This window comes from Egretta garzetta, unplaced genomic scaffold (assembly GCF_000687185.1).
Source record: "Egretta garzetta isolate BGI_Z169 unplaced genomic scaffold, ASM68718v1 scaffold246, whole genome shotgun sequence".
In the NCBI taxonomy this organism is placed as follows: domain Eukaryota; kingdom Metazoa; phylum Chordata; class Aves; order Pelecaniformes; family Ardeidae; genus Egretta; species Egretta garzetta.
Window position 1 is genome coordinate 3,047,388 of NW_009259976.1, and position 11,706 is coordinate 3,059,093.

The following is an 11,706-nucleotide window of genomic DNA, read 5'->3' on the forward strand; positions in this document are numbered from 1 at the left end:
CTGCTTTTAAATTGTACAGTTTAACACAGAGCATTAGAATTGACAAACACCATTCCCCATTGAGTAAGTAACCGAACCTAAGCCTGGGGGCTAAGAGCTGGAAGAGCACCCAATGGTTCTGGAGGGGATGAAACCCAGAAAGGAGGAGTATTTTATTGGCATCTGGGGAAGAAAAGGGGAGAAAAATGAAAGGCAGCCATGGAGGGGCCTAAAACATGTTTATTTTACACAGGCTGTGCTTTTGTGTTTGGCAGGTATTTCCCTTAAGGTAAGGAAGTCTGTCATGAAGCGGCAAAAGGACTGTCATTTTACTGGCATAGCAAAGTTTGGGGCAATGAGCCATGCCGGTATGTGTGGGCACCCTCACCTAGAGAAATAGCTTCCAGTGTGGGGTGCAAGTCTTGCCTCCTAGGGGGAAAAAAAGAAGGGAGACTTCTGTGCTAAAATCTCTCTTGTGAACTGCACAGTGAACTCCTGAGAGCTGAGGGGCAGGAGAGGAAAGTGTGGATGAGTTTCCCCCATGCTATAGGATGATGGTAGCTTTCAACACCACGTGTGTTTTTGCTGTGAGCTGAAGTGACAGCAGCTATGCAAAGCTGCTATGAACACGGAGCAAAGCAAAGGAAGGCAGGCTTGAGGAACAGATTCCACAGGCTCTGGCGGTCCCAAACCACAACAGATTGCTACAAGAAGGGGTAAGCTACCTGTAGACCCAGTCTTCACTGAGGACTATGAAATACAACCATTTATACATTACTACATTCATGTGATACTGTGCTTACCTATGCAGTTGGCTTTTCCCTTTCCCTCTTTAATGAAGTATTGTTACACTTGGGAATGGGGAAAATTAGCTTGTGAGGTACCAGAAGGTTTAGTTCAATTTTTTTCCCCAGGTTTCTGGACAGGCTTGAAGCTGTTGTTTTATTAGGAGCCCTTGATAAATTTGAACTGGCCCCTGTGACTGCCAAACAACTCCTGACATAAGTTAGACTAAGAATAATTTAATGCAAGGTTGGACCAGAAGATCTCTAGAGATCTCTTCCAATCTAGACTTTATGATGGTATAAAAGGATGATTTTTTTAATTTTTTTTTAATAGCTCCATGACTTAGAGGCAGAGCTACACGAATAACTGATCTTTTGGCTAACTAGATGAACAGAAGGTCAAGGAGGGAGACACAGTGTTGGGAAACAAAAATTTCCAACTCTCAGCAAGCTTTCCTCTCCTATTACAGAAACACTTAGCAGTGTATCAAGGCACTGCATTCCAGGCGAAATGTAACAATTTCTACTGCTTTCACAAAGATTATATTCAGTTAGGGTTTTTTGAACAAAATGCTACTTAGGATGAAAAATCAAAATGTTTAAAAACACATTTCAGGCTTTTAAAAAAATGTGTTGTTTTCTTGAGGGAACTATTCATGAATTTCTGAAGAGGCGACTGAAAACATGGATAGTCTCCAGCGAGCCCGACTTCGGTTTTTGCCAGATCGACTGTTTCATTAAAAAACAATCAATCCCTTTGTCTGCTTAATCACTGTTCTGACAGGCTGCAAAGGAAAGACGAAGAATTCCTGCTCCATGCAGTGCTACACAGAGTCACATGAAGGCTAAATGGAAAGCCAAACCTAATTTTGCAGGGGACCATTAGGAGCAGTGGGCTCTCCAGTCCCACCAGGATAAAATCTTAACACAATAAGGTCCAGAGTTTTAAAAGTGAATACCTGAAGTTCTGCTCACCAGCCTGCACTTACCCATTTAAATACCTGGGCTGGCACACAAGGGTGCTTGGCAAACAGCATCACTGCTTTAACTCGAGTTAAGGGGAAATGCTGGGTGATCAGGACTTTCCAACATCATACCAGTTCCTCTGGTACCTTGGAAGGTCTCGGACCTTGGATGCACATTTACATATTCATGGATGCACGTAGTCCACTTGAAGTTAATGAGATCACACGATCCAATAAGGTAATTTTTTTTTTCTGGGTATTTAAAGAAGATTTTCAGTCTGACTTGAGGCATTTTTGCTTTTACATTAAATCTTGGCCCAAGATTTTCCTCATATAGCTCACAAAGTGCCTTTAAATTCTTTTTCTCACCTTCTTCCTCACTGGATTACTAAGTAAAAATAACCATTTGTCATAATATTCAACGGTAATAATAATTCAAAATGAAGTAATAAAACAATAGGTTAAAAGATATCAAAACCTCTGCAAAAGGAAAACAGACATCAGTAAAGATCCTTATAGTCTGTCTGAATAAACCTAAATAACAAACAGAGATCGCTTCCCGAGGCAGCGTCTCTTTTGGGTGCTGCATCAAAGCTGAGCTTAAAAGCCAGGATCGCTCCTCCTGGACAAGCCAAGTGAACAGGACTCTGCTCCAAGCATCTGAGCAACACTAGCTGAAAAAAATAATGAAACATGAAGCAGAGGCAGGATGCTGATTGACTGGGGGCATATGGGATACCTAAGGACAACAATCAATCACGGATCTGTAAGCTGTTTAAAACTACTCAATGCTTGGGAGCCCGAGAAGGAAGAGCATCTGTGCGCTCGGACCAGCTGCGGTGCCTCCGAAACCCAACCTGACACAAACGATGGGGAAGTGCTGCCGTGAGAGCCTGCTCCCTGCACTCCCTCCCGCTGTCGGGGAGCACCGCACAACCTGCATGCCCCAGTTACGGGGAGTCACTTGAGCATGGAGACGGAGCCTGGGTCTCTAAATATTTAGACAGCCGATGTTTTCGGCAGTATTTTGGGTTTCCCATCCAAGGTTTGCCTGTTTGGACAGGTCGGGTTAGGAACGCCCGGCGCAGGCCATGGAAGGTGCAGGTTGGATGGGGAACGCAAAGACCGTTGCTGTGTTTGAGGCTAATCAGGTTTGATGTCTCACCTCTTGGTTCAGCATGGGCTTGCAGCCTGAGTTTTTGTTGGTGAGCTGCAAGGGTGCTATCTGGCTTGTCATGTCTAATAACTTTCTCTTCTGAAGGCTGATATGCTGAAAGATCTGTGCTGCTGATGTTAAAAGCTGGATTTTCAATGCCTTCTGTTGCTGCTCTCTCTTCTTTTACTACAGAAAACAAGGAGGTCAGAAGAGCACATTATAGCAAAGTGTATTTCAATGACAAGCAGAAAATTCCTTCTAGTAATTCCTTTGCTGAAAGACTCAAGTGTATCGTCCTCAAATGTCGCCAAAACAGAATTAGGTTAAAATTAACTCTAAAAAAAAAAAAAAGAATAAATGATTAAAATAATTACAAATTGCACCCTGACAAGCAAGAGCAAAATTTCGCCCACAGCCATTTGTCTGTAATTAGTTAATTAATCCTTACACAAATTATGAGCAATAACTCATCAAGCAAGGCTCACCCATCAGAAATTCAGCCGACTTGGATTTCTTCTGCTTAGTTTGCTTCAGAGCCTTCTGCTGGAACTTCTGGAGGGAAATTGTTAAATGAATAAATTAGCTAAAGAACGAAGATCATCCTTTATGATCCACAACTAACACAGTATTTTAAATATGGGATGGCATTGAAATGTCATTTAATTTACATCTCTGCTAAAGGGGTCAAACACTAATTGAACAACAGAAGTGGAAGAATTAAATAAAATAGGAGAAGAAAAGTTAAAACAAATGCCAAATGAAGGTCACATTAAAATACTTTGGTTTTCCCCCAATTTTAATTAATGCAAAGAAACCTCAACAAATGAAGAACATTGCAAGACTTGTCTTTACAGTATGCATTCAGCAGCAACAGCTTTATTTCACTTGCAGAACTGCAGCGCTTCATTTCGAAAAGTTTGGTTATGCAGCATATTTATAGACAGACTTCCCTGGCATCCCCGTTCTCTTATTTTCTAGGTCCACTTATATAACCAGTGTATTTGCTCATCACAGAGCAGCTAAAAATGAATGAGCTCTACCGGTTTGTACAAGGCAATAAAATAAAAATAACTTCATAATAATTTACGATGAGATGTCACAAAAGAGAGATCACGGTCCAGGGGAGAGGGGAAGCAGGTTTCATTACAACGATGAGAAGTTAATTTAATATTTGAGAGATGCCAACAACAGTCACAGTGAAAACAAATAGCAGGAGATCTTGGAGGACCTAAACTTTGACAAGTTCCACATCAATTCCCATGAGGAGGCAAGGCTCAAAAAAAAAAAAAATGTGATCACATTACTACCATCAGGAGGGCCCAAGTGCTAAACACCATCTTTGTAGAATACCTTGAGCAGCTCTAGTAAGAGTCACACGTGGGCTTGTGCATGGCTACTGACCCCTATAACAGACACTAACAGCCAAAGCAGGCAGGGATTGCCCAAAACAAAGCACATTGGGGAGTATTAATCAAAGCCAAAACCAAAGTAAGAAAACAGTTCAGACCCATTTAGTTTCCAAAAACAGCATTATTTTTTTGAGCCAGTTGCTTAATTGTCCAGTGATAAAGACCACTCCTGGCAACATAGCTCCTGGAAACTGTCAATGCAAAAGGATTAATTACAAGAATCACTGAAAAATTGCAATTTTTACAGCATCCATCTTTCCCATTTGATTGTGGGTGTCAATTCCAGTAAAAAAACCAACACTTGCAACAGACACAATCAATAAATCTGTCAAAAATAACTGAACCATAGCACTGACAGATTAATATAGGTATTAATATCTTCATCTATATACCTGCATATATGCGCACATGCTTATATGTTAGTCTGAAAACAGTGGACTTCCTCTAAATTAAGACTACTACCTTACTAAAAAGCAAATATGTGTAAAAATAACTAGACACATTCTGGAAACTACAATAAATAAACACTATAACAGAACTAATTCCTACAAGTCACATGCCACACAACTGAAGTTAATGATAGTTTTGGCAGGAGTTCAATAGGTTCAGAAATTCAACCTACTGCTTCTGATTTTTTCCCAGCTCAAAAATCCTTCAAAAATATATATTAGTTCAGTTAGTGTCTTTAGAATTATATCACTTTTGCAATATTAAAGTGTTTCTGCATACCGTAAAATTTTAATCAAGACAGTTTTAAAGATTCCAGCAGTATTTGTAACACTGCTGTGTGAGAATTATTCTTATTGTGCTGCCTATAATCACCACACAAAACCTTAAACTTTATGCTAACTGCTGAAGAAAACAGCATCTAGACAAAAATTCTGGGACAATTTTCAGCTGGTGTAAATCAGTATACATCCCTAGCTTTGACAGAATTAAGATGATCCACATTACATTCCTTCTGTATGTCAAATTTCCCTAGCAAAACCAGTTGCAGGCTATATTGGCCATAGTCAACTTTCAATGGTTATAGTCCATAAAACACAAGCTCCTTTCACAGCAAGAAGGAAAAAAAAAAAAAGATTCCTCTCCCCTGCATCTAATAAAGACACATAGTGGGTTTTGATGCTTTGGAGTGGATTTATATACGTATGTGTGTGTGTGTTCTGGGGGGGGGTGTTTAGGGTTTTGGGGGTTTTTTTGTTTTGTTTTGTTTTGTTTTTTAAAGCATTCATTATAGTAGCACCAAATTTTATTTTTTTCAGGGACACAATAGACTACATTCTTTGGCACTTCACTCACTCAAACGCAAATTAGTATTTTTAAGTAGTTTATGTACAGTCATGTGACTCCTGTTTACTTGCAAAGAACTTCAAAAGAAATTATGCCCTTGTACCTTAACGTGATCAGGTTTGGAAAAGGTGCTTTTCATGAGTTGGGTTTTTTTTGTTTGTTTTTTTTTTGTTTTTTTTTTTTTTTTTTACAATGAAAGCAACACCCGATTTTCAACAGCAGAGCAGAATTCTTCCGGGGTTACTTCTCAACCTAGCTGAATAGCGGAGCATTTTGGTGGTGGCCTTTGTGTAATCAACACGTGTTCTTGTCATTTTGTGCTTCAGAGGAAATTAGAAGACATTTTCCTTTCATACCTATCTCCAGCCAATTTCCTCAACCTGCTCTCTTTTACGCATGAGCACCTTTAAGTAGTGTAAATTACACTCTTCTCTCCCCCCACCCCCCCCCTTTCATTTTAGGTTTCCTTCCCCAGCTCCCCTACCTTTATGATACTCATGCCTTCTCATCAGAGAATAGGCAGGAAATTATCCGGTGGCATTTTATATTCATTTTATCATTAGTCACTACTAGTTAATTTATGTATTTATGCAAATTTATGTCTAAAGCAATTGTTCTTTAATCAGTTCACATGTACCTGCAAAACTTAGGTTTCTAACAGCAAATTAAATAAAACTCTTTCAGTGACCACTTGCCAATATTTGCAGGCACAGTCCGGTTGTGTGAGTGTACCTAGACAAATACACACGAACGCACGTCCGTACAGAAAGCCACAATTCTAATTACAGAACATTATCCAAAAATAAACATAAAAAAGCATTCCTACAAAAAAGCCAAGTTACATAACTTGAGCCTCAAGTGATACAAAGGCTGTGCTGGTTTACACCTGTGGTGGAGGTGGTCCAACTTGCATCTACAAATACCACACGTCAGACCTGTTCATCCACAACCAGCACACAGAAAGGGGATGTCCTTTGCATGCAAAGTCAAGTTTAAAGAGTGATGATGCTGCTGATAGGATGAATTGCTACCTCAAAGCTCCACCGCAGCTAGTGAAAACCAAAAAGTCTTGCCTTTTAACTTTTTTTTTTAAAAAAAAAAACCTTTTTAACTTGAGCATGGTGCTTTACAGCAAAGTCAAGGGGGGTTAGAAGTGTCTGGGCACACTGCAGACTAATCAGTGTGTCGTTCAAAAAGCAACCTAAACCTTTAAATGCCTTTTTGCATGCCATCATCATTAAAACGCACCGCCTGCTTTCCGATACCAACTGAAACAAAGGAAAACCAGGAGTACCAGGACCCACCGTACTGGGGTCTGAGGGAGAGCAGCGAGCACCACAACAACAGCAGCAGCAGCAGCAGCAACGGCAAGGGGGGGGGGAACCAACTCATTTATAACCAGTGACAACTAAAACCTATGAAGTTTTTAAAAGAATGTGATTGTTGTCAAAAGGAATTGGGTACAACAATGCTGCGTTCAGCTCTGGTTCCACTCAAAGCCGTGGCTGAGGGGCTCTGGGAAAGCTGCTGGAAGGCTGGTGGGCACAGACCAGCAAGAAAGTGAATTTTGCATACTGTACGGATCATCGCTCAGTTCAGGGCAGTCATATTGAATCTGTGATCAACCAATTGTGCTTCATGAAACCGTCAGCCCTCATTTATGTCTAGCTGTTTTCTTCTGTCTTGCTGTAAACAAGCTCTGCTCTGAGCTGTCTCCCTACCCTTATCTGCTTACGAAGATCACACAGACAGACCTCATCAGCAGCCTTAGAGTTAAAGTTAAAGTTACTGCTTCCAGACAGCAGTCCCCATGCAAGCTGAAAGTCAAAAAGAAGAGCAACTTTGGAATGACAGAGTTTTAGTTCCTTTTAGGAAATGCATACCTTAGATTCATACACATACTGGCATGTTATGTCTCTTTCATGAAATTAAATTAGGTGTTCCTAATATGAACAACTGTTTCTAACATCAGCAAACTAGCTCAGCAGATTCATCCATGGTTTTGTTTGTGGGTTGGTTTTGTTGCCTTTTTTTTTTTTTTCCTTCCTTTGGGGCCTTGTTTGAATACAGCCAAAAGAGAAGTAGCTGGAAGTATTGTCAATCTGGTAGGGCTCCAAGAACCTAATAGTGCCTGAAATGCTCTAAGGAGTGTAATGATGGTAAACAGGAACAGGTACGTTTGCTTCTGTTCTCATTCACTTCAGCAAGAGCATTAGTCTTTCAACATAAAGAAGAGCAGAGTTTTCAAAGAACGATCCTCCTGCATAAAAAGGGATAGAGCCTTACTAAAAACATATCCCTCTGCCAACGCACGCACAAATGCGTTAGTTGGTATTTACAGCATTTAATTCTTGCAACCAGCTGCTAAATCCCTGTTAAGGATTTCTTTTATGCAGCTGGAGCTGGAACCTTTTCCCTTCTCCTAGCCTATTACTTTATCTATTTAAGGGATGGCAGCCAAAGAGAAACAGCTTGTAATTTGCACCTGTCTGCTTTAAGCACTCCATGTTAGGTTTTGCAGAGAGCAAACTCTTCATTGCTAATGAGAATGACACTTAGTAGGGTCAAACATATTTTTAGCTGACTCCGCAGCAATTAAAAATAAATAAATAAATAACCACTTCATTTAAGGCCGTTCTAACTACAGAACAAGGCTAAAGGAAAAGCCTTGTCTAAAAAAAGCAGCTCAGCGTGTAGGTGGGAGATGTAACCCTACGTGTCTAGTCTAAAATACTGGGCACAGCTAGGTGCAACTGAACCTGTACATCGCCCATACAGGAGCACGCGGGAGAGCTTTTGCCTATTCCCCTATAAAATTCAGAATCGTTTCAGAAAACGACAACACGCAAAGAATCTTTCTGAATTTCTACATACCGGGCTGCCTTCTGAGGATTCACAGTACACTTTGCTACCTACAGGGTCAGGCCCATAAGAAAATTATTCCCTGAGAATTAAAGAGAAATGCATGCTTTGCTCCTGATCCAGAGACGTGCAAACATCACCATGCAGAGATGCTCTAGCTTGGGCACAGAGCAGCGAAGGTGTACCTCAAGCGAGTGACCCACATGTGATCTTTCAGCCTCACGTAAGCTACTTTCACATGTTTGCTTCTTGCTTGAAAACAAGCACTGGCACTTTCAGTCAACTGTGGTATCGTTTAAATTTACATTGAAAGAAATATAAATTACACTGGCATATTAGTTTAGTTGCTAAGAAGTACTCTTTTTCTTACTTGCTCTTAAAGTTAAAAAAACCCTCAAAAACTCAAGCTACAGAGCCGATGACAAGAACAAAAGTGCTGGGGGAAAAAAACAGAAAGGGAATAAAACTAAGTAAAACATACAATTTATTAAAGAAAACATTGGTGCTGCATTTCGATTTCAGAAATTGTCCCCATTTGTACTTCCTGTTTAAACAATAACTAACATGATGATGGCTTAAATGAAGTTGAGATTGTCACAAACATGGCCTCACTAGTAATTAATGTAGTTTAATATGGTTGTTGGCACACATCTCACATGACAGATAATGTTCCAACATGTCACTGATAGGACCTTTCAGCACAGCTTTAAGAGATCTACCAGGCATTGCCGAGGTTGGTTAGGTCAAAGGGTTGAACCATGTGTAATTCAGAACAGAGGAGGTCCCACGGTCACTCCACAAAAACAATTACACTACTTATTTCACTCCATCCCTTGCCCGAAATTCACAAGCCTCACAGTTTCAGCACAGTCAATCTCGCTCTGCCCCGGGGCTATGAGCCACAGGAAAATATGTGGTGCTGTGTTTATAAATCTAATCAAAAATAGAAACAGTAGACAAGCACAATGAGGTCCTACTATGGATCATGGGAATTCGCTAAATTCTGAAGGCACTTTTGTTTAACTTCTGTGGGCCTTCTCCTACCATTACATTGTCTGGTACTCTCGTTAATCATCCCCTTGACTTGTCAATGATATAAAGGAGCCTACGTGTCTGCTGACTTCCCTCCCATCGCACTACAAATAATATTATTAAATAACAACACTAGGAATAGCCCCTTTAATTTTTCTGGTTTAAAGCATGGTTTTTCTTCACTTACCTCTTTCTCCATGCCAGCCTCCCCTTTCTCAGACCTGCAGCAGAAAACACTTCCTCCTGAAACAAAAGAAGGAGCGCATCTGAATTTTCAGTCTGCAGAGTCGTTAATTCCCTTAGGTTTAACACACAGGCTTGCAGAGCACCAGCCTAGAAACCTGCCAGGATGGGAGGTCTTTTCCTGCTGCAGTCCCTGCTCCTGCCTCCCCAAAGAGCAAAGGGAGGATCTAGGGCTGTTCCTCCACTTCATCTTTTGGAAAACAACTTTTCATCAGATCACACTAAAAAAAATAGCTAACAAAGATAAACAAGAAAAAGCACAGTTTAAGCTCAGATGAAGTGACGTCAACAAAGATGCGATTTTGAGTCACAGCAGCCCAGAAGTGGATAATTCCTACCCACAGGCAGTAACTACTAAAATGATGCAGTTTGCTATGGAATACACCATACCTGAAGATTACAGTACCAAAGCTACCAGACTCAGGAACACTTCTGTGTTCCGGCATTTAGGTGGGTCCCACTTGTGCCTCACTCCCAGTGCTGGGATTTCCATTAGAAGGAGGGAAATTATCCTCTGCTCTGAGGTTATAATCATTAAGCAAACATACAATAATTTTACAAGTTATGTATCATGTGAGCAAAAATACCTCGATTTTATACCAGCTACTCTTGTCTCCATGTGGGGGGCAGGCAGAGGGGAAGAAAAAAAAAATAATTCATTCAAAATGGCTAGACTGGTTGCCCCCGCACTGACTGAAATAAATGGCAAAACTCAGCCCGACTCAGCAGTCGCAGGACCTGAACCACAATGAATAGCAAGCTTCTTCCTTTGCCAGCTCTTCACTTATGCATTTATACAAACACACATTCAGATTATTTTGCAGGGCCTGAAAACAAACCAAGACTTTGAACAATTAAAAATAGCCCTTCAGAGTCCCTCAGAAGCTTTAATTGACCTTCTGGGTCAGAAGATGCCCTATACAAAGTACATGTTTGGCCCCAGTTGAGGAAACTCTCTCCTGAGGGCACCAGGCAAAGAAGTGCTTAATTCTAAGTACACGCTTAAGTTTCATTGAAATCAATACAATGGACAGTGGACGGGGCCACGAATTCTCAGTGGTAAAAGGCTGCATTGTCGCCTTGGTTGCTCAGGAATGAATGAAGGGCTGAGCTTCTGCCCAGGCTTTGCTGATGCTGAGAGTCTGCTGACCTTTGCCATCACTCCTCGATTTCAGTGCCCTCCTCGGGGTGCCAAGGCCACTGCAGCGATGCTGGGGGCTGCAATTCTGGCAACTCCCAACCCTCCTGTGGCCAGCCCAGCCCAAACAGCCCCTTCACTGTAGTCCACTGCTGCCGCAGAAACCCTGCTGAAACTCCTATCCTCCATAGCACTCTGATATTGAAAACGAAGCCCCACTGACATCATACAGGTAGACTAATGTCATGTATCTAGTCATGATATGTCTTGGAAAACAACCCCAGAGTCTCAATTCCAAAATCTGAGATGGGTATCCAGGCCAAGGTAGTATCTGCAACAATTTTCCAGCTGCTGCTGTAATCTGATCACACGTCCACTGAACACAGTGGATAACTAGTTTTGAGTCCCATGGCATGGCACATTCCTTGTTATGGCTCAAACAGGAGCTGCAAAAAACAAGAACCTGAATGAACCAAAGAGAATAAAAGCTTGAAATCAATCTCCTTTTCAAGGTAGAGTAACAAGAAGCTGCCAGCAGAAAGAACTGATAAAGATGTAAATTCATCATTTCCCTCCATGGTCAACATCTGCTCATTGATGAGGAGCCAAAGATGCAGCAATAAGGACTTTCAAAGCCACAATAGCCCCGGGAATCCAAACATCAATGGGAAGACTTGGAGTCTCATCTTAAAGAATGTGATTGACCAATTTAGGAAAGCAAAGGCAAAGATATATAAACAAGGAGTTCAGAGGAGACATTAATAACATTAGTGCCTTAACAGTGATTTTCTTAGAGTTCAGGAACTTGCTTTTATTTGGGTTTTCTGGGAAATTTGTTTGTTTG

The 11,706-nt window shown here is 41.0% G+C and overlaps 1 protein-coding gene across 1 annotated transcript in view; it reads right to left on the reverse strand.

Annotated features, from left to right (window-relative positions):
• OFCC1 (orofacial cleft 1 candidate 1) overlaps window positions 1-9,680 on the reverse strand; it is a 47,887-nt gene extending 38,207 nt beyond the window's left edge. The window contains exons 1-3 of the mRNA XM_035895905.1: window positions 9,669-9,680; window positions 3,371-3,437; window positions 2,895-3,071 (exon numbers count right to left, since the gene is read on the reverse strand). Coding sequence (XP_035751798.1) covers window positions 2,895-3,071; window positions 3,371-3,437; window positions 9,669-9,680 — 256 coding nt within the window. The remainder of the gene's footprint in view (window positions 1-2,894; window positions 3,072-3,370; window positions 3,438-9,668) is intronic.
• Window positions 9,681-11,706: the final 2,026 nt, after the last annotated feature.